The sequence below is a fragment of the Sorex araneus genome, chromosome 4 (assembly GCF_027595985.1).
Source record: "Sorex araneus isolate mSorAra2 chromosome 4, mSorAra2.pri, whole genome shotgun sequence".
Classification (NCBI taxonomy): domain Eukaryota; kingdom Metazoa; phylum Chordata; class Mammalia; order Eulipotyphla; family Soricidae; genus Sorex; species Sorex araneus.
The window spans coordinates 210,137,615-210,165,390 of NC_073305.1; the positions used below are offsets into that span (position 1 = coordinate 210,137,615).

General features: G+C 50.8%; 1 protein-coding gene across 1 annotated transcript; it reads right to left on the reverse strand.

Moving 5' to 3' along the window:
* Nucleotides 1-6,195: 6,195 nt before the first annotated feature.
* Nucleotides 6,196-27,405, reverse strand: CDR2 (cerebellar degeneration related protein 2). The gene is made up of 5 exons (XM_004604284.2): nucleotides 27,029-27,405; nucleotides 17,527-17,639; nucleotides 9,700-9,848; nucleotides 9,350-9,511; nucleotides 6,196-7,916 (listed from the first exon to the last, which is right to left on the reverse strand). Exons 1-5 carry the CDS (start codon nucleotides 27,105-27,107, stop codon nucleotides 7,049-7,051), a joined length of 1,371 nt encoding a protein of 456 aa, XP_004604341.2. The 5' UTR covers nucleotides 27,108-27,405; the 3' UTR covers nucleotides 6,196-7,048.
* Between the last annotated feature and the right edge of the window lie 371 nt (nucleotides 27,406-27,776).

A 27,776-nucleotide genomic window follows, 5' to 3' on the forward strand; every position in this document is an offset into this window, starting at 1 on the left:
GACCGCTCAGGGACTTAAAGGGCCGGTGTGTTGAGGGCCGGAGCAGTAGCACGGTGGGTGCTGAGTGCCCTTGCCCTGCACACAGCCTGCCCAGGTTCAATTCCCGGCACCCCTTATACTTTCCTGAGCCCTGGCAGGAATGATCCCTGAGCACAGAGCCAGGAGCAAGGGCTGAGCACAGCTGGGTGTGGCCCCAAAGCCAGATTTTTATTTTTATGACTTTTTGAGTCCCCGTGAGATAGAGTTACCAAGCTGATCACAGCTGGGTTTCAGTCAGACAGTGTCCCAATACCGCACATTTCCCGGCACCAGTGTCCTCAGTTTTCCTCCCTCCTCCCTTCTCCCAGCCTGTCTCTATGGCGGGCACTTTCCTTCTGTCTCTGTCTCTGTCTCTCTCTGTGTCTCTGTCTCTCTCTCTCCCCACCCCCTTCCCTTTGGGGGCATTATGAAAGCAAATTTTTTTTTTTTTAAGTGAGAAGGTATTTTTTAAAATTCCAGATGGAGGGCTGGAGCGGTAGCACAGCGGGTAGGGCGTTTGCCTTGCACGCGGCCGACCTGGGTTCGATTCCCAGCATCCCATATGGTCCCTGGAGCACCACCTGGAGTAATTCCTGAGAGAAAGCCAAGAGGTAACCCCTGTGCATTGCCGGGTGTGACCCAAAAAGAAAAAAAAAAAATCCAGATGGAAAATAAGGAGAGGTGGTATGGTGGGACTCACTCAGTGGTGGAGCACCCGCCTTGCTGGAAACGCCCCTGCCCACCTGCGTCCCAAGCGGTGCAGGTCCCGGAGCCCTGGAGCCACAGCAGGCACGACCTCCGATATAATGCCTGTAGGCTTGCGCCCCCTGCTGGCCACTGCCACCAGCGTGGTCCGGAGCACAGGAAAAGTGTGTGAACACAAGGTTGTGGCTGTGTGTGTGTGTGTGTGTGTGTGTGTGTGTGTGTGTGTGTGTGTGTCCCAGGGTGATGAGGACTTTACAAAGGGAAGGGGTGGGGAAGATTCCCAGGAAAAGTGTGTGAACACAAGGTGTGGCTCTGTGTGTGTGTGTGTGTGTGTGTGTGTCCCAGGGCGATGAGGACTCAACAAAGGGAAAGGGTGGGGAAGATTCCCAGTCACAAGAAAAAAATACAAGCAAGGGGGCTGGAGCAATAGTACAGCGGGTAGGGCATTTGCCTTGCACGTGGCGGACCCGGGTTCGATTCCCAGCATCCCATAATCCCATATGGTCCCCTGAGCACCGCCAGGAGTAATTCCTGAGTGCAGAGCCAGGAGTAACCCCTGTTCATCGCCAGGTGTGACCCAAAAAGAAAAATATATATATAAGCGAGGTTGTGGCTGCCCAGAAAGAAATGTTCCAGTCCAGTCCTTCGGGATGCGATGACAGCAGAGGGCGCTGGGCCGCCGAGCTGGGAGCCACAGGGAGAAGCCGAGTCCAGTCAAGGTTCACGGGCAGCCACTGTGATGGGGTTCAGTGACAAACCACATACCTAGCATGCGCGAGACCCGGGTTTGCCCTTGGCAGCGCACACAGAGAAGCTACTTTTATGATTATTGTAATGATTATTGTCACACTGGCTGGGGTGGGGGGATGGGAGTGGCTGAGGGAGGCTGTGGGAGACTTTGGGCCGCACCCAGGAGTGCTCAGAGCTTAGTCCTGCCTCTGTGCTGAGGGGTCACTCTTGGTGGTGTCCAGGGGACCACGAGATGCAGGGATCGAAACCAGGCTTGGCCTTACATGCTGTACTATCTACCCAGCGCACTGTGAAAACAAACAAAAATAATAGCTTCTCTTGATGTTGTATTTTTCGGGGAGGAGGGGAAAGAAGGGGGTCACACCTTGCCATGCTCACAGCTAATTCCTGGCTATGAGATCAGACTCAGGGAACCATATGTGGCGCCGGGGATAAAATCTGGATCTGCTGCTTGCAAGACAATCTTGCCGGCCTCTAATAATAACAAGTAATTGATTTAAGAAACAAATATATGTTAACTCCTCTCCCCCCCCTTTTTTGTTTTTGGGCCACACCCACCTAGCAGAGCTTACTCCTGGTTCTGTGCTCATGGATTGCTCCTGGCAGTGCTCAGGGGACCATACGGTGTGCTGGGAATTGCACCCGGGTTAGCAGCATGCAAGGTAGGTGCCTATCTTGTCTACTGCTCTCCCAAAACCTAGCTTTTATAAAAGTGAGTATATGGGGACTGGAGTGATAGCACAGCGGGTAGCCTTGCACGCGGCCGACCCGGGTTCAAATCCCAGCATCCCATATGGTTCCCTGAGCACCACCAGGGGTGATTCCTGAGTGCATGAGCCAGGAGTGACCCCTGTGCATTGCTGGGTGTGACCCAAAAAGCAAAAAAAAAAAAAAAAAAAAAAAAAAGAGTGTATGGTAATTTTTATTGAAAACCCCAAATCTTAATTTTCTTTTTCTTTTGGCTTTTTGCTTTATATCCAGCAATGCTTAGGGCTAAGCTCTGGCTCTGCACTCAGGAATTACTCCTGGTGGTGCTTGAGGGACCATAGGGGATGCCGGGGATCAAACCACTGCATCAAAGCAGACACCCTACACTGTACTGTTGCTCCGGCCTCTTGAATCTTATTTTCTACTTAAGAGATTAATCCATTACATTTTTTTTGGTTGGGGGGGCCACACGGGTGGGGCTTATGGGCTAGTCCCAGTGCAGTGCTCAAGTCACTCCCCGCGGTGCCGGGAAACCATGTGGGGACAGGGACTAATCCCAGGGCACCTGCATGCAAAATGCGCCATCAGTTTCTGTCTGGCCCCACCTTTTTTGTTCATTTTTCATGGCAGCTCCTTGAACTCTGAGCAGTTCAAGCAGAGTTCAAGGACCACCCAAGGTGGCAACTCAGGGGTGTCACGTGGTCCAAGGCACACCTTTCCAGCCCTTTGTTCTCTCTGGCCCCGAGATTGTCATTTCCAAGAATTATTAGTGGGGTTATAGAGATAGCGTAGTGCGTAGGGCGCTTGCACACGCCCTGTTTGTTGTATTACCTCCCGAGGCCCTAAGTGAATTTAAAGAAGCAGGCTAGTCAATACACAGAAAAGAAAAAAAATGAGTTGTGTTTCTATACCCAAACAATGAATAATCTGAAAATTGTTTGCTGAAATTGCAAAAACAATTTCATTTACAATAGCATCAGAAAGAATAAAATATCCAGAAATTAACCAAGCTGGTTGAATACTCATAATGGAAACAAAATATTGCAAAGTGAGAGACACATAGAAACACATCTCATGCTGTGTTTATGCACTGAAAGGCGAAGTATTTTTAAAATGTCATCCCAAGCAAACTGAATTCAATGCAAATTATCAAAATAGCAATGATGCTTTTGTGTAGCATTTTCCTCATTTTCCCGTGACAGGGCTGCAGCAATAGCATAGCGGGTAGGGTGTTTGTCTTGCATGAGGATGACCCAAGTTCGATTCCTATATGGTCCCCAGAGCACCGCCAGGAATGATTCCTGAGTGCAGAGCCAGAAGTAACCCCTGAAGATTGTAGGATGTCACCCAAAAAGCAAGACCAAAAAAAAAAAATCATGTAAGTCTTAAGGGACCCTAAAGAGTCAAAACTATTTGAAAAAGAACAAAGCTAGAGACTCATGCTTCCCTATTTCAAAATAATAAGAATCTAACAGAAATCAAGAGCTAGAGAGATAGTGCACGAGATAAAATGCTTGCCTTCATCCTACCAATCCTGATTCTATCCCTGGAACCCAGGTGATTGCCCAGGCGCTGCCAGGAGTCACTCCTGAGGAGAAGGGAGTAGGCATCATCCCTTCATCCTGGTGGCTGCAAACTTTCAGAACCCAAAGGAAAACCCAGTGGGACCAGTGACTGCAAACTCCAGGCCTCAGGGGATCAGGGACAGGTCCCTCCTTCCCATCTCCCAGCCCGCACAGGGTTCTGGCTGTCACGCCCACGAACTGCCTTCGGGTGCCATTTAAGTGCATTCTCGGCCGTGATCCAGAGACTCACAGATGAATCTCAGAACAGAGCAGCTTGCTGCAGAGATGTCTCCGGACCCTAATTATTTAAAATTTTAGAATTCCAGGAGCGTGAGGCTACTTTATGAGATTCATAACTAGCAATACAAAATAAGTTATCTAACATCTGCCTGTGGGGCAGGCTTGAGTGACGGTGGGAAAATTCAAAACAATGGTGGTGGGATTGGTGTTGAAATCACTGTCACTCTCATCCCATTGCTCATCGATTTGCTCGAGCGGGCACCAGTAATGTCTCCATTGTGAGACTTGTTACTGTTTTTTGGCAGGCATATCGAATATGTCACGGTGAGATACTCTTGGTAGCTTGCCGGGCTCTTCGAGAGGGACAGAGGAATCAAACCCGGGTCGGCAGCATGCAAGGCAAAAGCCCTACTGCTGCATTGTGGTGTTGAAATACTGAATGTAACCCGCTATTGCGAGCAACTTTATGAGTATAAAATTTAGAAAAGAAAAAACAAAACAAAAAAATGTAAAGAACTTTTTATAGGGGCCATGAGGACTATCACGGGCAGTGCTGGACATCACGCCCAGCGACTCATGTGCTGACACACGCTCTACCACTTGAGCCACCTCCCTTACCCTGACACAACACTTTGTCTTTGGACCACACTTAAGGGCTCACTTCTGGTGGTACTAGCAGGGCCATGTCGCAGCGCTGGGGGATGGAACTAGGGTTGGCTGTGTGCAAGGTCGTGCCCTCTCTCTGGCCTGGAACACTTATTTTTACTAGCTTGGTAAGGGTCAAGAGCTTTACTAGCAGGGATGTGAGAAAACAGGCACCTGCATATTGGTTGTGGTGAATATTTTTATCTGTGAATTTCTGGAAGATGGCTACAGCAAAATACTCAAGTCCTGGTGCTCAGGGATCATTCCTGGTAGGTCTCGGGGACCATATGTGGTGCTGGGGACCTAACTTGTATCAGCTGCATGCAATACAAGTGCCCTATTCACTGTATGATAACTAAGGCCCCTACTTTACTTCTGATTACATCTTATAGATCCTAAAATATCGAATACGTGGGACATTCTTTTGGTAGCAACTAGAGCCGGAGTTGAGGGGCTGGAGAGACAGTACAATGGGTGGGGCACTTGCCTTGCACGCAGCCAATCCAAGTTCACTCCCCAGCACCTCATTTTGTCCACTGAACCCCGCCAGGACTGATCCCAGAGCACATGATCAGGAGTAAGACCTGAACACACCCGGGTGTGGCCTCAAAATAAAGGGATGGGAATTTATATACCATGGACTATGTAATAGTGCTGTATTTGTAGGAACACAACCACCATAAACAATGTAGTTGTGGGCTAGAGCGATAGCACAGCAGTAGGGCATTTGCCTTGCATGAGGCTGACCCGGGTTCGATTCCCAGCATCCCATATGGTCTCCTGAGCACCGCCAGGAGCAGTTTCTGAATGCAAAGCCAGGAGTAAACCCTGAGCATCGCTGAGTGTGACCCAAAAAGCTGAAAAAAAAAAATACTGTAGTTGAGGGCCAGAGGTAGTACAGCAGATAAGCTGTTTACCTTGCATGCAGTCGACCCAGATTCAATCCCTGGCATCAGTGAGTATGGCCCCCAAACAAAAAAGACCAAAAAGCAAAACTTATTCATGTTCTAATACATGCATAAAATATTTCAGAATGGAAGTGGTAATTGATATTGGAGGGATGAGTTAGGGGGTCGGGAACCCGGGGAAGAGGAAATGAGTTTGGTATTGTTTGAAAAATGTCTTAGTTATTTTTTAAAAACATCTGCTCCTACCCTTTTCCCATTAAAAAAAATCAAAAAAATAAAAACTGATTTAGATTCAGTGACCATTTTAGTGTTTGAATGTTGCAAATCCTCGTGACTGAATTTTTTTTTAACGTTTGAAAAACCGACAATTTAAATGCTATTAATTCAAGCTCATATCTGGCAGGCATTCCTAAAATACTCAAAACAATCTAATTTTAACACTTAACTTGAGCAGAGCCCGAGCTATGACACAATCCTCAGGTCTACTTAAAAAGGAATGGAACCAAAAATGACCATTCGGACATTCCTAGTGGGCAGGAAGAATATGGACAGTGTGTGTGTGTGTGTGTGTGTGTGTGTGTGTGTGTGTGTGTGTGTGTGTGTGTAATGACCAAAGTTTACAAGAACAAGCAATAGACGAGTGTGCTCATGTTCAGAAGGAGTTTTATTGGGGCTTTAGAAAAAAAATATATACAACAACTGAAACCTCAGTTCTCTTAAATAGTCTTAAATTAAAAGGACGCAGGTGAGTTTATTTCCACAGTCAGAACATCAATACTGGTTAGTAAAGGAGCAGGTGTGTGGGGGTGGGGGTGGGGGGGTGGGGGCTGGGGGGAAGGCGGGGTTCAGCCAGCGCCACCTGGTGGGCGGGGGGCTTCCTCCTGCTCCTTCCTCTGCGGCTGAGAAAGGAACGGAACAGCCTCCAAAAGCGCAGAACGGGTGGAGGCACCCAGGGCGGGCGCAGCAGACTAATAAAGAGACCTGCCCTTTCCACCAGGCAGTCCTTCTGGACTGGGAGAGACCAGGGTTCAATTGGTAGCAGCTGTAAGACCTAGCGGCCGGGAGTGCTTGCTAATGCCATTTCATTTCGGATCAGACGCCGGCAGCCCCCTGAACATTCCTGCTAACGCCTTCACAGTATCCAACAGCGCGTGGCATCCCGTCTGCCCGCCTTCTACCCAGTGCCGAGGGAGAAGGGAAGGAGAAGGTGGCAGGGGCCGCGCCGTCGGCCCACGGAGAGCTCAAGCTGGCTTCTGGGGAGCAGAGACCCACCCACCTGTCCCCCCCAGTGGGTCTGGGCATCCCGATCTGGACCCGGGCACCGGCCACGGAGGCCAGTTTGTCAGGGCAATTCCTGAGGCGCGGACACGCAAGTAAGTTCTCGGGCCCCTAAACGGCGGCCGGCTCCTTTCCTGGCTGGGCACACCTGCTCCAGGCGCCAGGCAAGGTGGGGGGCAAGGCTAGGAGCTCCCCCAGGCCTGGGTCAGGGGAGGCCGGGCAGAGGGGCGGTTAGGAGTGGGAGGAGAGCGCCGGGTACTTGGTTCTCTGCTCGTCGATCTCCTGCTTGGTCTTGCTGATGCAGCTGAAGATCTCCTTGAAGAGCGCTTTGTACTCGGGGGGCGGCGTGGCGGCGGCGGTGGCCGGGGAGCCCAGCGGCTCGGGGGTGGCCGCCTCGGGCCGGGGCGGGGAGCACGGGGCGGCGGGTGGGGGCTCCCTGGCCAGGGCCCCGGGAGTCTGCACGGCCTTGTGGGCCAGCCCGTCGGCGCCGTCCTGCTGGCACCGGCGCAGCAGCTCCTCGTACTTGACCTTCAGGGCGCTGTACTGCGTGTCCACCTCGTGCAGCAGCGAGATGCCCCGCTGCTGGACGGCCTGCGCGTGGCGGATGCACGTGTCCTCGTGGGCCGCCAGCACGTCGCCGCCGCCGCCGCCGCCCACCAGGCTGCTGAGCCGCGTGTCGCTGCTGCTGCGGGTCAGCGGCTTGCGGGGCGCGTCGGCCAGGCACAGCTCCTCCAGCAGGCTCGGCCCGGGCTCCCGGCACGGCAGGAACAGCGCGTCGGGCACCAGCTTCTCCAGCCCGCGCGCAGGCGGGTGCTCGGCCCGCAGGCGCTGCCGCAGCTCGGCCACCTCGGCCTCCAGCTCGCGGGCCCGCGCGCCGCAGGCGGCCGCCGCGCCCAGCTGCCGCTCCAGGTCCCCGTTCTCCTTGAGCACCAGCCCGTACTCCTCCTCCACCGCCTGCCGCTTGCGCCGCTCGCCGCCCAGCTGCGCCTGCAGCGCGGCCACCGCCTTCTTCAGGTGCTCGTTCTCCTCCTCCTCGGGGCTGCGCTGGCTCTGCAGGGACGTGATCTTCTCGGCGAACACGTGGTCGTACACGAAGTGCCTGGGAGGAGAAAGGCGGGCGGGGGAGGGGGGGTTAGGAGGGGAGGGCACGGCGTTATCCAGGTGGGCTGCGAGTTCTCCCAAGCCCCCCTCGATTAATTTTTTTTTTCTTTTTTGGGTCACACCCGGGGATGCACAGGGGTTCCTCCTGTCTCTGCACTCAGGAATTACTCCTGGCAGTGCTGGAGGGGGGGGGTGTCTATATGGGATGCCCGCGATCTGCTTTGTTTTGGGGTCACCCCCAGCGATGCTCAGGGGTTCCTCCGGGCTCTGCACTCAGGAATCACTCCTGGCGGTGCTCCGGGGACCCTATGGGATGCTGGGAATCGAACCCGGGTTGGCTGCATGCAAGGCAAACGCCCTAACCGCTGTGCTATTGCTCCAGCCCGCCCCTCAATTAAATATTGCGGGGCTGGGACACGCCTGAGTTTGGGCATAATCGACAACCCATGCGCAGAAGCTGAAAAGAAACGGAAGTTTAGGAGAGGAAATGTACACTCTGCTCCCGGGGGTCCTTCCCAAACGGCTCCCTCTGGCAGTGCTCAGGAACAGAACCATGCCCAGCGGTACTTGGGTGGCTGGGAGGGGGGTGGTCTAGTCCCAGGGAACAAGCCCAAGGCCATGAGTACTACCCACTTGAGCTTTCTCCCAGCCCCAAAAAACTTAAAAAAAAAAAATTGGAGGTGGGGGCGGAATTCTTGGGCCACACCCAGCTGTGCCAGGACTCACTGGCAGTGTGCTCGAGACACCAGATGGGACGTTGGGGACTGAACCCGAGTTGGCCATTACCCACTAGACTATCACTCCAGCCCCAGAAAACCTTAAAAAAAATTATTAAATGTATTACACAGAACAGGAGCTGGAGAAACAGCTAACAGGCTGACAAGGTTCACATGCAGGAAGCCCAGGGGTTGATCCCCATCCACACATGGTCCTCCGAGCACTCCCGGGAGTGATCCCTGATCAGAGCCAGGAGTAAGCCCTGAGCAGAGCTGGATGCGGTCCAAAACCAAAATAATGACAATGACCAAAAATGAAACAAACCCTCCAAAAGAAACAAAACAAGGTAGTCTCAAATATCTAATATTCCCCAAGCTCTGTCACTATCTTATGTTAATTTATGTGGTTTTGTTCTTGGTCCATCTCAGTGCCCCGTGGTTTTTTGTTTAATTTCTTTTTTTTTCTTTTTGGGTCACACCCAGCAGTGCACAGGGGTTACTCCTGGCTCTGCACTCAAGAATTACTCCTGGCGGTGCTCAGGGGACCATGTAGGATGCTGGGAATCGAACCTGGGTCAGCCGCGTGCAAGGCAAACGCCCTCCCCGCTGTGCTATTGCTCTAGCCCTCAGCGCCCCATGGTACAGCTTTAGAGGGTGCCCTGAATCCATCAAGGATATAGAATGTGCCTGTGACGTGAGGGGGCTGTGCTCTTACTGGCGGAGGTCGTATAGCTCCTTCAGGGAGGAGAAGTTGGGCTCCCACTTCTCCTGCTCGCTCCTCTGGCCCTGGGTCCGCTGGCCCGACGCCTTCAGCTCCTCCACTTGGCTCTGGAGATGCTCAATGTTGGTTTGGAGACATTCGATGGTTTCTGTGAGACTGTGGGGAACAGACAGAAGTCAGCTGCTGCTCAGTCGTATTGCCTCAGGAGCCATCTCAGCTGGGAAGGACTCCGCTTTAGCCTTAGTCTCCAGAGAGAAGTTAACATCCGCCCTCGCTGACCCCGGACCCAGCACGGCTATGCTCTGGTCTCCCTCACTCTCCTCAGGGGACCACTGACAACGTACCTCAGGATCTTCTGCTGTGAAGCCTTGCTCTCGGCGACCAGCCTGTGATTGGTGTCCTCCAGCTCCCGTGCCGTGACGTCTAACTGCTCATAAACCTTTGCATGCTGTTCGTTCATCTGCCTCAGGAGCTCGACCTGCTTGGTCAGGTACTGCAAGACAGGACGGTTCGGGCGGTGATGTGAGCACTCTGGCACCAACACTCCGCTTCTTCTCCAACGCCAAATGGCTACAGCCCCAGCGGCAGGAATGCGCGGCTCCTGGGACTCAGGTAAGAGTCTCAAGGGAAGATGGACACCCCCACACTTCCACACAGGCTATAGATTTGGGGGATCTCATGACCTCCTCTCAGGCTCGCTGACTTAGGGAAGGAAGCGCCTTACTGACATTTACAGATTTATAGAAAGCAAATGGAAGAGCAACATAGGGTAAGGTTTGGGGGTGAGGTCATGTGTGTGTGTCTGATGGGGGCTCCAATGCCCTCTCCAGAGACATGGTTCTCCTAGCTCACCACAGCTCACCAACCTGGAAACTCTCCCAAAGTTATAAACTTATTTATTATTTGGCTTGGTTTTGTTTTGGGGCCATACCTAGTAATCCATAGCATAGCGGTAGGGCATTTGCCTTGCATATGGCCGACACGGGTTCGATTCTTCTGTCCCTTTCGGAGAGCCCGGCAAGCTACCAAGAGTATCCCGCCCGCATGGCAGAGCCTGGCAAGCTCCCCATGGCGTATTCGATATGCCAAAGACAGTAACAACAAGTCTCACAATGGAGACGTTACTGGTGCCCGCTCAAGCAAATCGATGAGCAATGGGATGACAGTGACAGTGACGGTGACCTAGTGATCACTCCTATAAGGGTTGGGGGAACCACATAGGGTGCTGGGGATAACCTGGCTGGACATGTGCAAGGCAAGCACCTTACCCATTGTGCTATCTCTCTGGCCCGTCAATCTCATTTCAGAGTCTAAACAAAGCATCATTCTGTTGCATGGTTGGGTTGATTGGATCACTGACCACTGGTGACTGGTCTCAAGCCCCAGCCCTGGTACCTCCCCTGAGACTGTGAGGAGGTGTTGGGGCTGAGAGCTGTAACCCCCCTGGTCAGACAGTTTTTCAGGCCACCAGGCCCCATCTTGTCAATCAGGAAATTCAAGGGTTTTCGGAGTTCTCGGCCGAGACCTGCGTGACCAAGAGCAAGTGTGTGGAATTGGCGCGATTCCACAGCAGCACGGTTCGCTTTTACAAAAATGAGGCCTTGAAATCCTGATTAAATGACTTTTCTCAATAGGAAGCGAGGAGAAGCCCCTACTTGGTCTCACGGGGCTGCATCCTCGGGTCTCCCCCGCATGCCTGCGAGCAGCTGGAGGCTCATCCGAACTTTCTAAGTGCATAACAGGCCCAATACTCAGAGAGCTATAAAAACCCTCCTAGAGAGAAAAGGCAGGAAACCTGTAACCGGTGTTTAGAAATGAGCAACGAAACAGACGCTCTACAGAAACAAGAAAACCAAGAGGGGAAGACGTGGGGCCAGAGAAATGGGACAATGGTACAGTGCCCAGAGCACCATAGGCGGTGCCTGAACCCCTGTCCCCTCTCTCTGGCCCAGTAATCAATAATAAAGTGTCGCATCATTCACTTCCTTCCTTTGATTCCCTTCCACTCCACTGCAAGGCATTGAAACACAATGTATAGATCACGAAGGAAGTATCCACAATGTTTCTCAGTAGCACAACTAGAAAGAGGGAAAAAGAGGGACTTGCAGCATCCCTGGTGATAAACTGGTAATACACAGGAGGCAGAACTGGATCGGAACTTTGTTGGGCTTCAGGGGTGCTTGGGGCTTCTCCTGGCTCCACATTTGGGTTAGTTAGGTATGGGCTAAAAAAATAATAACGAACTAAAAAAAGTCACTGCCACTGTCACTGTCATCCCATTGCTCATCGATTTGCTCAAGTGGGCACCAGTAACATCTCCATTGTGAAACTTGTTACTGTTTTTGTTTTTTTTTAGCATATCGAATACGTCATGGGTAGCTTGCCAGGCTCTACTGTGGAGGGGGGGAGATACTCTCGGTAGCTTGTCGGGCTCTCCAAGAGGGGCGGAGGAATTGAACTTGGGTCAGCTTCCTGCAAGGCAAATGCCCTACCACTGTGCTATCGCTCCATCCAGCCCAACCCCCAAAAAGTAAAAATACTTGGGGCTGGAGCAATAGCACAGCTGGTAGGGTGTTTGCCTTGCACGCGGCCGACCCGGGTTTGATTCCCAGCATCCCATATGATCCCCTGAGCACTGCCAGGAGTGATTCCTGAGTGCAGAGCCAGGAGTAACCCCTGTGCATCGCCAGGTGTGACCCAAAAAGAAAAAAAAAAAAAGTAAAAATACTTAATGTAATGTTCAAATTAGAATTGAACTGGAGTCTATGAGCAAGGGACACAGTACAGTGTGCAGGGCGCTTGCCTTGCAGGCAGCCGACCTGGGTTCACCCCACGGGGTCATGGAACCCTGCCAGGAGTGATCCCAGGAGTGAGCCCTGAGCCCTGCTGGGTGTGGCACCCAAATAAGAGGTGTGGCCAATCAAAAGGAAACTAAGTCAACTTGCAAGAAAGTACAAATATGCTACTTTTTGGGGGGTTTTCCATTTTCTCTGAAAAAAGCTATTTTATTTACTCTTTTTTTTTTTTTTTTTTTGGCGGGGGGTGCATTTGGACACCTAATGGTATTCCCGGTCTTTCTCTGTGGTGTTTGGTGGTACTTGAGGGATTACCTGGTGCCAGGGACCAAACCCTCATGCCAAACACACACTCAGCCCTTTGGAGTCTCCCTCTAGGCCCCCAAAAGGCTATTTAAGACAATCAAAACTACAGAAAAAATCTCATTTGATATTGGAAAAACCTGATTAAAAACAATGAAACCATTTAGAACAAACTTGTAATATTCTGGTCTTGGACTACCAAAAGAAAGGAAGCACTCTGGCTTCACATGCTAGTGTAATCTTATTAACTCGGAACTAATACGCAAAGCTCTGTGGTCTCCAAGATTCTGTGGACGGTGACCTAAGGAAGGGTCTGGCTGAACGGGTCAGCGACTTTCAAACAATTCATTAGATCTCTCACCAAGAACGAGGGTAAGACCCCAGAATCTGTCATTACTGAAAGGTTTGGCCTGAAAAATTTTAAATTAGTATGTGTGTATGTATGTATATAACTTCCCCCGACACACACCAAATCTAGAAGGAAATGGATTTGTTTTCTAACCTTTTAAAGATTCATTTCTGATTTCCTGTTTTTTTTTTGTTTTGTTTTGTTTTTGGGTCCACCAGGCAATGCTCAGGGGTTACTCCTGGCTCTGCACTCAAGAATTACTTCTGGCAGTGCTCAGGGGACCCTATGGGATACTGGGGATAGAACCCAGGTCAGCTGCATGCAAGGCAAATGCCCTGCTCACTGTAGTATCGCTCCAGCCCTGATTTTCTGATTTTCTCAGTTCACAATTATTGATAGTTTCAAATGAATCTGACTAATCTGCCAAGATCCAAAAATGCAAGCACCAAAAAAAGGTCACGTACACAAACATATTGAACAGGAGGAGACATTTTTTATTTTTATTACTTATTGATTTAGGCTTTTGGGTCACACCCAATGATGCTCAGGGCTTACTCAGGAATTAGGCCTGGTGGTGCTTGGGGGACCATATGGGATGCCGGTGGGTCAGCTGCATGCAAGGCAAATGCCCTTCCTACTGTACTATTGCTCCAGACCCCAGTAGGAGACATTTTAAACAAGATAGTGGGATGACAGAAACATGAGGGAACAAAAAAAAGTCAACAAACAGGAAAAGTACTAAAACGTAAGTGCAGGAGCTGGAGAGATAGAGGGGCTGAGGAACATACTTGCCTTGTACACGGCCGACACCAGGTCATATATGATCTCCTCAGCACTGCCAGCAGTGACTGCAGAGTGCAGAGTCAGGAGTAAGCCCGGAGCATCAGGAGTTAAGTCCTGAGCACCACTAGTCACTATCACTGTCATCCCGTTGCTCATCAATTTGCTTGAGCGGGCACCAGTAACATCTCCATTGTGAGACTTGTTGTTACTGTTTTTGGCATATCGAATATGCCACGGGGAGCTTGCCAGGCTCTGCTGTGCGGGTGGGATATTCTCAGTAGCTTGCCAGGCTCTCCAAGAGGGGTGGAGGAATCGAACCCGGGTTGGCCGCGTGCAAGGCGAACGCCCTAACGGCTGCGCTACCGCTCCAGCCCAAGCATCACTAGTCTGGCCCCAAAATAAACAACCAAAATCACAGCGAAGTAAAGTGCAATCGCTTCTTGGCCTTTTGGCTAAGATCAAGGGTAGTGAAAGTGCAGTGAATCGTATTTCCCATCTGCCTTGGCCTTTGCAGGCTGTCACCTCAACCATGAGTACAAGGTTCAGGTTATACACAAAACACTAGGAACAGGAAACCTTCCCAGCGGGGGTGCAGGAGCGACTGGGCTCTGTTCCACCAGCACATGTGCAAATAAACCATGCCTGGGGCCGCCGGGCTCGGTGCTTGTGGCTGAGCCGGGTTCAAATCCTAGCACCCCAGTACAGTCCTTGAGGGGTCAGGAGTGATCCCTGAGAGCAGGGCCAGGTGTAAGTCCTAAGCATCACCAGGTGTGGGCCACCCACCCCACTTTCCTCCCCCAAAAAAGAGAACCCCCACCTGAAATGCAAGGGAAAAAAGACATAACCCAAGCTAAAATGCAAAAAGAATGAATGGAAATTTGGCTCTTCTGCAATGTGGGGATTATTGTTCTATTAATAATTACAGTCTAAATCTTCTGGACTTAGTATCAAACAGGCCTTTCACAACACTTGAGAAATACTTCCTATTATATTTGGAAAAAAAAAACTCTTTCCCTGATTAAAATATCCTATTTTTTTCCTGTCAAGTAAAAGAAAACATGTCTATGAAAATAAAATCCGTCTGTAATCTCAACTGTTATGAGCTTGGTTTTTTAAAATCTATTTTCCAGGAGTTGAACAGATTTCTTTTTTCAGAAGAAAGATCCTTTTGTGACTAATGTTCCTAAGAAATGAATAACCTGCGCAACCATTCAAACAGCCAAAAACATTTACACTCACAAAATCTCACCTCCTCAGAACAACCCTATTCCCAAATACAAGCCAGAATCTGCTCTGTGGCACAGAGGGGCGGCCGGGAGCAGATCCCCCCCGCACCAAGTCCCTGGCTGCTTGCGACAGAATTGAGGGCTAACACCTGAGCGCCTTCTGTCTCTTAGAACTCCCCCAAACTGATCATCTACCTCCAACTTAAGAATCACTGGAAGAAATTTGTCAACTTTTCATTTTTCCTGGGTTAAGATGCCTAAACGACTGATTAGGCATTAAATCCAAAGAAAACCATGAATAAAAGCTGGACAGATAGTTCTGCAGGCAGGGCACTTAGCTTGCACCTGGGTTCAATCCTGATGCCCCCAAGCCCTGCCAGTAGTGATCTCTGAGTGTAAACATAAACCCTGAGCATAGGTGGGACGCAGCCAAAAAAAAAAAGCATGACAAAACAGCAATAGTCTTCAAAGTTACAAGGGAAAGTTGGGGGAAGAATAGGACAAATCAAGAATAAGATATATTACATTATTAATAAATGTAGCACTATCGTCCCGTTGTTCATCGATTTGCTCGAGCGGGTACCAGTAACGTCTCCATTGTGAGACTTGTTACTGTTTTTGGCATATCGAATACGCCACGGGGAGCTTGCCAGGCTCTGCTCTGCAGGTGGGATACTCTCGGTAGCTTGCCGGGCTCTCCGAGAGGGATGGAGGAATCGAACCCGGGTAGGTCGTGTGCAAGGCAAATGCCCTCCCCACTGTGCTATCGCTCCAGTCCATTAATAAATGTAGTAAAGGAAATAAACTGCTTTAGTTTCTAGGGCTGGAGAGACAGGACACAGTACAGTGGGAAGGGATCTTGACTTGCACAACGACCCAGTTTGCTCAGGGGACCATATGGGATGTGGGGGCTTGAACCCAGGTCAGCTGCGTGCAAGGTGAATACCCTACCCACTGTACTATCACTCCACAATGCTTCCCCTTCCACATGAATGCCTTAAACTATCATCTTTCATTTTAGTTTGTTAGACAAGACAAACTGTATATTACCAACAATGACAAAAATTTACTAGAAACAGAAAACATGGGGCCAGAGCTTGTCCCGCATGCGGTCGACCTGGCTTCAATCGCCAGCACCCCATATGCCACCCCAAACCTCACCAGGAATGATCTCCGCGGCAGAAACCAGGAGTCATCCCTGAGCACTGCCGGGTGTTGCCCAAAAAAAACCAAAGGGGAAAAAAAAAACCCAAAACAAAACAAAAAAACCTCAAAACCTTAAAACCAGACCCCAAGACCCAGAAGCCTACACAGCAGAGGGAAATACGATGTTACGGTTTTTGAAAGGCACGGGGGGTTGGACTCATTACAAAATCTGATACTATGATTTTAAATTTTTCATCTAAACCCAAATCTGGACGGAGGAACTTCCAGGGAGATTGAACAGTAGATAGTTTCCTTGCTTAAGGGGATGCATACCCAAGTATTCGCTGTAGTACTGTCTTATAGTTCTACAGGTCTTCAATACGCAGTCTTCAATACTGCGTAATTCATTTCTTACAAAAGCAGGAAACGGGGGCCGGAGTGATAGTACGGTGGGTAGGGTGTTTGCCTTGCACGCAGCTGACCCAGGTTCGATCCCCAGCATCCCAGATGGTCTCCCAAGCACTGCCAGGAGTAATGCCTGAGCATTGCTGGGTGTGACCCAAAAAGAAAAAAAAAAACCCAAAAAGCAGGAAACTGGGCTGTATGGTATGTGATGGTCAGGGCATTTTCCTTGCAGTCAACCCAGGCTCAATCCCTAGCACCCCATATGGTTCCCCAAGTCAGCCAGGAACGATCTCTAAGTACAGAGCCAGGAGTAGGCCCTGAGCACTGCAGGGTGTGCACCCCCCCCAAAAAAAAAAACAAAAAGGACAAACTAAGTGTGATATTTACAACTCCATTCATTCATTCATTCACTTTATTCACAGCCCCACCTGTGGGTGATTACTGGTGAATTCACTTCCAGTAACCTTGCATGAAGAGAGAAAGCCCACCTGAGCAGACCACGCCCCGGAGAATCTGAGGGGCCATTCCCTGTCATCTCAGACGGTTCTGTGCTCTTTGTTTGTTGGTGCCACACCCAGTGGTGCTCGGGTACTACTCCTGGCTCTGAGCTTAGGATTTGCACCTGGTACTGCTCAGGGGACCCTGTGGTGCCAGGGATCAAGCCCGGGCCACCTGCATGCAAAACTCTCTGGCCTCTCAAATGTTTTTTCTTTTTCTTCTTCTTTTTTTTTTTTGCCAAACCTCACGATGCTCACGGGTTACTCCTGGTGGGGCTCCAGGGGTCACATGGGGTGCTGGGGATCAAACCCAGGTCGGCTGCTTGCAAGGCAAGTGCCCTGCCCACTGTCCTAGGTCTCTAGCTCCTTAGACTCCAGTTCAATTTTAATTTGAACATGACATTATGTAAGTATTTTAACTGGCGGGGTTTGGGGAACCATATGGGATGCCAGGGATGGAACCTAGGTCGGATGCAGGCAAGGCAAGCTACCCTACGTGTGGTACTTTCTCTCAGGCCCCCTCTCGTATGATTTTCATTCTCCAAAGAGTCTGGGTAGGTCATGCAGTGTTGTGTTATACCGCAGGTGTCGTTTCAGCCTGGTCTCACTGCTGGAGCAGCAGTTGACTTGCCACCGGCTGGGACGGCTCAGCTGCTGCGCCCATTACCTCAATTTCCCGCAGCTGCTCCTGATTGGTGGCGTACATCTGCTGGAGCGACTCTTCCAGCTCTGTGTTCCGGTCCAGCAACGTCTTTCCAAGCTCCGCGGCAAGCTGAAGATCTAACACAAGAAGAGAATCTTAGAATAATTAGCCCAGATGGGGCTGGAGCCATAGCACAGCAGGTAGGGTGTTTTGCTTGCATGCGGCCAACTGGGTTCAATTCCCAGCATCCCATATGGTCCCCTGAGCACTGCCAGGAGTAACTCCCGAGTTCAAAGCCAGGAGTAACCCCTGTGCGTCGCCAGATGTGACTCCCCACACCCCCCAAAAAAAGAAGAATGCCAATTTATCTCACTTTAACATTCTCTATGACCCAGCCCTTCAAAGCAAGAAGGAGCCAAGACTCAATACACAGCAGGACCTCAAAGAATTCCATTTTGCGATAATGCTTATGAGGGGGGAAAAAAGGGAGGGGGGAAACGAGGGGAGAGGGATCAGAGACAGGAAGTAGAGCAGTGGGAAGGGCTCCTGTTTTCCAACCCTGGTTTGAATCCTGTTCTTCCAAGGGTCCCCCCCAGCACGGCCCGCAATGGTCCCCGAGCACAGAGCCAGGAATAACCCTGAGGACTGCCAGTTGTGGCTCCCCCCAAAAAAACAACAACAAAACTTGCAGGGCGGGTGTCTGTGCGGGTAGCCATTCTCCTGAGTCTATGTTTTTTCCTGGGGCTCCTCCTAGAGGCACAAACACACACCCAAAGGCGTGTCCCAACTGTCCTAACCACAGAGTGTGGCCGTGTATACACCCCCGCCATGGAATGGCCCTGCTGAGTTGGTACCCGCTTCATGTCCTGAGCTGCCGGATAAGCTCTGGCCACCCACAACTCTGACCTGGAATAAGCAGGCGAGAAAGTGAAGGAAGGCACATAACAAAGCTATCCCAAATGCTAGAAGCGTCATGAATCTTCACGGAAAAGTTTGATGATGCGGCCACTTTGAAATAGTACAGCAGGTAGAGTGCTCGCCTTGCCCACGACCAACCTGGATTCAGCTCCCAGCACCCCAGACCCGCCACACTGATCCCTGTGAGCAGAGCCAGAAGTAAGCCTTGAGTATGGCTAGGTGTGGCCCCAAGCACACAAACTTAGAATCCACCAGCCAATTAGCTGATCAATCAGTCAGTTAGAAAAGTGGGTGTGTTGTACAAAATCATTTCTCCTAAAAATCAGTATTGAGGGGCAGAGCGATAGTACAGCAAACAGTCATATGGCCCACCTGGGTTCGATCCCCCGGCATCCCATATGGTCCTCCGAACACAGCCAGGAGTAATTCCTGAGTGCAGAGCCAGGAGGAACCCCTGAGCATCTCTGGGCATGGCCCCCAAACAAAAGCAAACAAACAAAGAAAAAGCCCAAAATCACAGTTTGAGGATTTACTATAAAACTCAGTGGCAGGTGAAATGGCACAGAGGAAATTAAAATTTTTTTATTATTATAATTTTGTTTTGTTTTTTTGGGCCACACCCAGTGGTGTTTAGGGATTAATCCTGACTCTACAAGCATGGATCAATCCTAGCAAGGCTTGGGGGACCATGCGGGGGTGCTGGGGGGTGTCAGCAAGCACCAGCTTCCCTCACCCCGCACCCCACTCTCTCTCGAGACCCTGGGAAAGCAATACCTCTGTTACTGAGTACTACCCAGCCAAGTGAATAATTAGTATTTTACTTGGTTAGCTTTTCATTAGGAGACCGAGAACACAACACACTTTAGCTCATTTAAATACATTTATACCCAATTTATTTATTTATTTATTTATTTTTATGTGTGGGCTATACCCAGAGGGGTTCAGGGGATCAAGTTCAAGACTCCAGAATGCAACACACATGAGTCCTTTGAACTACCTCCCAGATCCTAAGACACATTTTAAATAAAGCAGCAACAGTAGTTGGTAGCGATGAGAGAACAGATTTAAACACCTAATTTAAATATTAACAGGGGGCCAGAGAGATGGGTGTGGCCTGCACACATGCTTTGCATGCAGGTTGAGTCCCTGACACCAAAGCACCGCCGGGGAGGGGGGCGGTCCTGAACACAAGAGCTAGGAGTGGTCCCCAGATACCTTAGTCCTGCTAGACATGACATCCCCACAATAAAGCAATAAATATTAGCATCTATTGATGCGTTTCTGACTTCAAGTTTAATATAGTATCTTATGTTCAAAAGACACGGAACCTTTGCAAAGAACTTAAAGCATTTAAGAGGCAATAGTTTTTAGCACAGTGGGTAGGGCGTTTGCCTTGCATGCAGGCGACCCGGGTTCGATTCCTCCGTCTCTCTCGGAGAGCCCGGCAAGCTACCAAGATTATCCCACCTAGCATGGCAAAGCCTGGCAAGCTACCCGTAGCGTATTCGATATGCCAAAAACAGTGACAACAAGTCTCACAATGGGGACGTTACTGGTGCCCGCTCGAGCAAATTGATGAACAACAGGACGACAGTGCTACTGTGCTACCATGCTACCGTGACAGTTTTTATGGTTTCAAGGGATTCAATCCAGTCTTTCAGATGAAGCCTCTGGAAGCACAAAATGCTAATGCACCTCACTTGTCTGGTGAGTCAAACATTAGCCACGGGGCCTTCCTGTAACCTTAATTCCACACTCGGTGTTTAGTCTAGGGCCGTAATGCTGACACCCATCTCTGAGGGACAGAGTACAAACCGCACCTCGTCTCGGGGCTGTATCCTTTCACTGGTTTTCATAAATGGCCAGGACTGAGCAATTCGGCTCTTACTGCGTGCTCTGCCGGTGAAAATGCAAACAACCCCCGGCAAGTTGCTATGCTGTTTTCACTACAGGGAAAGGAACTCTGCGTGTCTGGAGATGAGAAATATTATCTCGCGCGCGGAGAATGTGACATGTACACACAGTCCCCCTATAAAAGCCAGCCCACAGGGCCCCAGCCAAGCAGAAGCATTACTAAGTGTCTCCTGGCCTGGGTGGGGGGTAATTTCTCCCTGGGAAAGACTAGAGCGTCACAGAAAACCTTTTTGTTGTTGGTGGTGGTGGGGGGGAAGGGGGGGAGGCGAGGAGGGCACACCCAGCTGTGCTCAGGGCTTCTTCCTGGCTCTGTGCCCAAGGATCACTCTTGGCAGGTGCCAGTCGGGTGCCAGGATCTAACCTGGATGGCCGCATGTGAGGTCAGCACCTCACCTGCGCTCTATCTCAGCCCCACATTCTTCTGATTGTTTTTTTTTGGCCACACCCAGCAGTGCCAGGGCTTGGCACTCAGAAATCACTCCTGGCAGCGCTGGGGGGTGGGGGCGGGGTGGGAAAGGGTGTGGGAGGGTTTCTATGGGAAGCCGGGAATCGAACCTGGGGCCAGCTGCATGCAAGGTCACTGCTGTACCCGCTGTACTATCGCTCCGGCCCCTCTGAAGCATTCTTTTCTTTTTCTTTTTTCTTTTTTTTTTTTTGCTTTTTGGGTCACATCCGGCGAAGCACAGGGGTTACTCCTGGCTCTGCACTCAGGAATTACCCCTGGCAGTGCTCAGGAGACCATATGGGATGCTGGGATTCGAACCCGGGTTGGCCGCGTGCAAGGCAAACGCCCTACCCGCTGTACTATTACTCCAGCCCCCAACCTCTGAAGCATTCTTAACTCAAGACCCAAGCCCGAGCCGAAAGCTTTTCCGGAGTCAGGCGTCTTGGAAACCAGCCGCGGCTTTCAGTTGTGAAACTACCTACCCTGCTTCGGGGAGGCGAGCAGCCGCATTCCTGCCGGTGCGGAAAGAGACGCGGAGGGTAGCCCTCGTCCAGTAAATAACAGCAAAGAATTTGAGACGTGCTCTTATCGCCACCCTTATTTCCAGCTGAACAAAGGCCCAGCGTGGCTCGGTAACCTGCCGTCTCGGTCGGCTGAATATTTCATGGGTGCTTAGGGGAGGATTCTGGCAAGACGAGTCTCCACTAAGAGAGAAATGCCTGTGAAGTCACACTGTATAATCGGACATGACTTCATCTGTTAGTTTAAAGACAAGGGTCTTTTTTTGGTCTTAAAAAAAAAAAGTCCATTTCCTGTTGTGTAGCATCTGGCTTCCATGACCAAAAGGAGTCAAAAGTTGGCAGTCGGCCCAAGAAGGTTTTCTAAATAATTGGGGGGAAGTCAGAGGAGGGTCGGGGGATATTCAATGTCCTTTCCTTCTAATTAAGGCACAAAAGAAAAAGATAACAATAGTTTTTGAAGCTTTATGCACCCATTCGTCTTTATTTCGCAATAAGAACTTTTTTTTTTTAAGATTTATTTTATTTTATTTTATTTTGCTTTTGGGTCACACCCAGCAATTCTCAGGGGTTACTCCTGGCTTTGCACTCAGGAATTACTCCTGGCGGTGCTTGGTGGACCATATGGGATGCCGGGGATCGAACCCGGGTCAGCTGCGTGCAAGGCAAACGCCCTACCCACTGTGCTATTGCTCCGGCCAGCAATAAGAACTTTTTAGCTAAGAGGGCTAAATTGGTCACACTGGCTTCGCGGAGACACTAAAATGACCACAGGCTTGACAACTACAACCTATCAATGCCTTCACCATCACTGCCTTCACTCATTGGCCTTTGCAAGTGACAATCGATTTGAACGGTGTAAACTATGAGCTTAAATAGATGCTCAAGTAAGCCCAGTGCTTTGGGCAAAAAAAAAAAAAAGGAAAAGAGAGAGAGAGAAAAAAAAGAAGCTCTTCTGTTAGAGTGACTTTTTAAAAGAATCTTTCTTCCAGCATTCTGAAACCTTTCAATCCCACTACTCCTGTGGTTTCTCTTACTGTGAAATCTTCTGTTCTTTCAAACAGGAAGGGAAGCGGCACTTACTGCCCTGTTCGCAGTGGGCTGTAGCCGTAATTCAATAACACTAAGGCTGGGAGCTTGTCCTATTACCAAGTCAAATGCGTCATCTGGTGATGCTCTCTGCACTCCTGTTGCCAACGTTACTGTAATTGGGGAGGAAAGGAGAACCCAACCGAGTATAAACACCAAGAAATCTGATGGTGTGTTCGTTTGAATGACCCTCCAAAGGGTGATTCGGCAAATCCACTTGTGTGCAGGGAAAATGTACCCTGGCTAGAAAAGAAGGAGAAATCTTAGGATCCCTTCAAAGTCAGACTTCATTCTCTGATTCAGAGAATAGAAACCCGAATCCCTCGTCTCAGCTGGCACCGCTCACCAAACTACAATTATAATAGCAGCTGGTCTAAAAGACAACTCAAGTCTCTGAAGTGCTTCCACCTTGTTTTCAAGGGCACATTTCAAGGCAAGCACCATCATTACCTGCTGCCCCAGAAAGGATCTCACCACAGAGATCGCTGTCAGCATTCTTACCATGCCAGCTCAGCCTGCTGACAAAAGACACTTCATCAAAGTGTTTCATGAAAGCAGAGAATTTTCTCCTTCTACCTTCACAGTTTTACGTGTTTTCTAACAACCTATGAATCTACGAATGGTGGAGCTTTCCAAAGTTAAGAATTTTATTTTATTTATTTATTTATTTATTTTGCTTTTTGGGTCACACCCAGCGATGCACAGGGGTCACTCTTGGCTCATGCACTTAGGAATTACCCCTGGCGGAGCTCAGGGGACCATATGGGATGCTGGGATTCAAACCAGGGTTGGCCGCATGCAAGACAAATGCCCTACCTGCTGTGCTATCACTCCAGCCCCCAAAGTAAGAATTTTAATAAAAAAAAAAAAAGCCTCAGGGGCTGGGAAGTACCAGCAGGTAAGGCACTTGCTTTGCACACAGTCCACTGGGGTTCGAGACCCGGCACCACATGTGGTTCCCTCCAGCTTCACCTGGAGTGATCCCTGAGCACAGAGCCAGGAGCAAGACCTGAGCACCGCCACACGTGGCCCCCAGAAAAAAACCAGACTAACAAAAAGAAAGTTGCAGCCAGCTTTCGAACCAAGATTCAATCAACTTAAATAATGACTTGGGGCTGGAGCGATAGCACAGCGGGTAGGGCGTTTGCCTTGCATGTGGCCGACCCGGGTTTGATTCCCAGCATCCCATAGGGTCCCCCAGCACTGCCAGGAATAATTCCTGAATGCAGAGCCAGGAGTAACCCCTGTGCACTGTTGGGTGTGACCCAAAAAGCAAAAATAAATAAATAAATAAATAAATAATGACTTGTGTCACTTAAGCCAGCTTTCACTCAAGAAAGTGAACTGGGAGGACAGTGGAAAAAAAAAAAAAGATATATCCAAACCAGAGTCACCAACACTAAAAACAAAAGATCCGGACTACAACAACCAAACTTTAAAAGGTGCTTGACCAGATGGCAGGCTTGGGGGTGGGTGGGAGGGAACTTGGGGACAGAGGCGGAGGGAAGCGGCCACTGGTGGAGGGATTGGTGTTAGAATATTGTGTGCCTAAAACCCACTATCAAGAACTTCGTACATCATGGGCAATGGTGGGGGTGGGGGCTGGTTTGGCCGTAGCTGGCAGTAGTCTGGGCTTACTCCTGGTTCTGCACTCAGGGATCATTCCTGGTGGGCGTGGGGGACCGTCTGGGGTGCCAGCATTGAACTGGCATTGCATGCAAGGCAAGTGCCTTACGTATTGTACTCTTGCTCTAACGCCCAGTAAATCAGTTTTTCACTAAAATAAAAAGAATGCATAGACGTCTGCACATAAAGCCTGCCCAATCTGTTTACGGCTGACCTGTCTGCACACTTCATTTAGCAGCAACGATCTCCGGTGTCAGGCACACACATTGGGCACATCTGGGAAGACACTTCTCTGGCTTCTCTGGTCCCCAGACTGTCAGCTTCCTGAGGAGGATCCTACTGGCCCCGTCTCAGGGCAGACCTGAGACCCCTCAGCCTCATGAGCAGTTAGCACAGCGTAGACTATAAATTAGAGAAACACATCTAAAAACCCGTTAGAGCTTCAGGAGTGCTTTAGCACAACCTTTGATGCCAGTGCAACCTTCATTCTTTCATAGGACATATTCAAAAGTTGTGATTGTTTTAATGATTTAATTTTTTGGTTTAGGGGCCACATCCGGCAATGCTCAGGGCTTACTCCTGGCTCTGTATTCAGAAAATACTTCTGGCGGTGCTCAGGGGACCATATGGGATGCTGAGGATCGAACCCGGGTCGACCGGGTGCAAGGCAAGCGCCCTACCTGCTGTACTATCACTCCGACCACACAAACTGTAATTGTTGACATTTTGCACCTATTTCTATCCCTCCCCAAACACATACACACTCTTTCAGATATCCAAGATAATTTCAAGGTCCACCGTGATAACAGGTGTAAAAGTCCTTTGGAAAAAAAAAAAAAACAGAACAAATTCCAAATGCAAAGTGCCATCATGGAGTTTTGGTCCGAGGTTAAGGTTTCAATAAGCTTAAATACCTGATGTTCTCATCAGAGGTCAAAGAGTTCTAATACACACACCCAACACCGGGCACTTGTTTCTCAGCCGACTTAACTGTTATAACTGATGGCCCCGAAGTTCCCCCCTGAGGGAAGAACGTGCACTGTGGACTAAGGTGGATTACAGAAGGGAGTCATGCAAGCTGAAATCTGGCATGTCTCAGTTCAACAAATACTAAAATCACGTCCCTATTATGTGCTAAGTATTATTCAGAAAACATGCCTATACAGATCTCTGCTGATTAAACACGGGCGAGAAATTTACTCGGCTTCCATTATCCAATCAGCTTAATTTAGTTGGGGGAAATGTTGCAAGTGCGCGGAGGTTGCCTCATTAATCCGGGAGAAGTATCAAAGTAGGCCATCAATACTTATGGGGAATTCTGGAAACAGGTTTGCTAAAATGGAAGACGACTCTGTCAGGTGCCTAAGGAACCTAAGGAACCCGATGCTGTCATCACAGGCCGGGCATGACACAGCGCTGACCAAATGAACCTCATGGTGAACGGAGCAAGACTCTCCACGGAATATACCTTTAACAAATCGCCTTCCTGCCAAAGACATCCTTTTCCATGTCTGAATCGATCAAGTCAGGGTTCTTGCAATGTCCCCAAGCTCAATGGTTAGTAGTAGAACATGCCTATCATTTACTATTCAATCAGATATCAATATGCAGAGCAGAGTTAGAACTGAAGAATAGAATTTATACAGACCCACAGAAGCAGCGGATGCCTGGGGGGGGGGGGCAAAAAAAAAATCCCCACGAGGGCCTGGAGGGAATAGTACAGAGGGTATAGCCTTGCCCGTGGCGGACCTGGGTCAAATCGCTGGCACTCTAAATGCTCCCCCAAATTTGACAGTTGTGATCCCTAAGTGCTGAGCTGGGCATAACCCCTGCGCACAGCCCGGAGTGACACCCCCCAGCCCCCGAATTCCCAAGAACTGTTCAGTTGTTTGTTTTATTGTGGGCTGTGGGGGGGAGGGGATGTATAGGTTACATCTGGCTGTGCTCGGTGCTTGCTCCCGGCTCTGTGCTCAGGGATCACTCCTGGCGGTGCCAGAGTGCCAGAAACTGAACCCGGGTCCGCTGTGCGCAAGACAAAAAGCCTTAGCTGCTGTGCGCTCTCTCCAGCCCTTCAGCTCTCCCAACCCAAGAGTTGCGACCTTTCGGAGGTCTGGATGAGCACTAGCGTTAGGGCACCAAAAAAAAAAAAAAAAAAAAAGAGAGAGAAGTTATCTAATTGCAAGCTCAGGCTCTTTTACCATGGCGGGTGGGGGTAGTGCGTGTGTGTGCTGGGATCAGGGGAGGGCTGGTTCCAAACTTAAGGCTACTCGGAGTTGCTCTTTGGAGACAAGATAGACCAAGCCTCCTTTTGAAAAGCTCCAGAGCAAAGTAGCTAGTAGGAACTACAGTTCCCTGAAGTCGTTTCATTTCGAAGCTGGTTGAAGCATCTCCCCCGTTTAACACCCCCCCCCCCAAAAAAATAAAAGAGGTCTAACACCCCCAACTGAAGTTGTAACCCAGTGTGGACCCAGTTGTCAAGAGAGAGGAGCTGGGCACTGCGCACACTCTTTTCGAGTGTGATGATGCTTCCCAGTTTGTCCCCGCCGCCACCACCTCCCCAACTCGGAGGAAGTCACTTCGCTTTTCCAGCCACCGCTCTCCTCGTCTAGGAAATGGGGATAACCGATCTCTGCGTCTCCTGCTACCCCGCGGCGGTTCCTATCTCCCCCCCCCCCCCCCACCCAGCGGACGAGCCCCTCTTCTCGGGGCGCCAAGGAATGCCGGGAGGATTAAAGCAGTTAATCCGGGGACAGAGCAGGGCAGCGGGGCGCCCCGCACGCCCGGGCGCCGGGGCCGCTCACTGCGCAGAAGCTCGGGCGCGCGCAGAGGCTGCCTCGGGGTGGGATGGGCAGGTGCGGCCGGTCAACAACGCAGGTGAGCGCCCCGACTTTGCCCGCACCTGCCATCCCTCGGGCGCCAGGAGCACAGGCAACTTTGAAAGTTTCCTAAAGCCGGGGAGGGAGAAGGTGCCAGCCCGCAGCGTGCCCGCGCGCGCGCCGACCGCGCCCTCCCTCACCTTGCTGGAGGTCCTGGTGGTCGTACCACCGCTCGTCCTCCTTCACCTCGAACTCCTCCATCAGGTTCTCCGACAGCATCTCGCTCGGCTCTTCCGGGGGCAGCGGCCCCCGACGCCGCGGTCCAGCCTCGGCCGCTGCCCCCGGCTCTGCGCGGGCCCCTCCGCCCTCAGCCAGAGCCGCCCTCGGGCGGGACGCGCCGCCACCGCGCAGCCAGATCGGAGCCACTCGCCGCCGCCGGGCGGCCCCGCAAGCGCACGCCACGGACCGGCTTCCCGACTGGCAACGGCCCCAACGGCCGGCGGCCCGGCTCGAGCGCCCCGGTCGGCACCCCGAGCCGGCTCTGAAAGCCGCAGCCCGACCCAACGTGGCACTTTGGCAAAACCCTCCCCGACCGGGGCAGCGATTCAAACCCCCGGCGGCATCCCGGCCAATCGCGAGCGGGCCACCGGCCGAGCGGCAGAGACGCTGTCCAATCGCAGCTCACCGCAGTCTCCGCGGTTCTCCCGGTCTCGTGGGCAAGGAGCCAATGGTGACTCTGGAAGGAACAAAGAAGGCGGGGAGAAGGCGAAGGGGTGCGGCCGAAGGCCCCGCCCTCCTCTCTGCGTTGTGTTGTTTCTTGGTGTGCGTTGGGGTCCCGGAGTGCGGGGCTGGCGGCCTTCCCGCTGCCCGTAGTGGGTGTTCGGCCAGCCCACCATAGTGAACAGGCTGCGTGCGGACTCCAAACTGTGGACGGTTGTCTTGGGACGT

Bases quoted from the DNA above. Each gene is read 5' to 3' on its own strand.
- CDR2 (XM_004604284.2), bottom strand. From the start codon at position 27,107: ATGCTGTCGGAGAACCTGATGGAGGAGTTCGAGGTGAAGGAGGACGAG. The intron at 17,640-27,028 runs GTGAGGGAGGGC...TTCTTGTGTTAG, and splicing joins CCACCAGGACCTCCAGCAAG to ATCTTCAGCTTGCCGCGGAG. The intron at 9,849-17,526 runs GTAATGGGCGCA...CCTGTCTTGCAG, and splicing joins AGCAGCTGCGGGAAATTGAG to TACCTGACCAAGCAGGTCGA.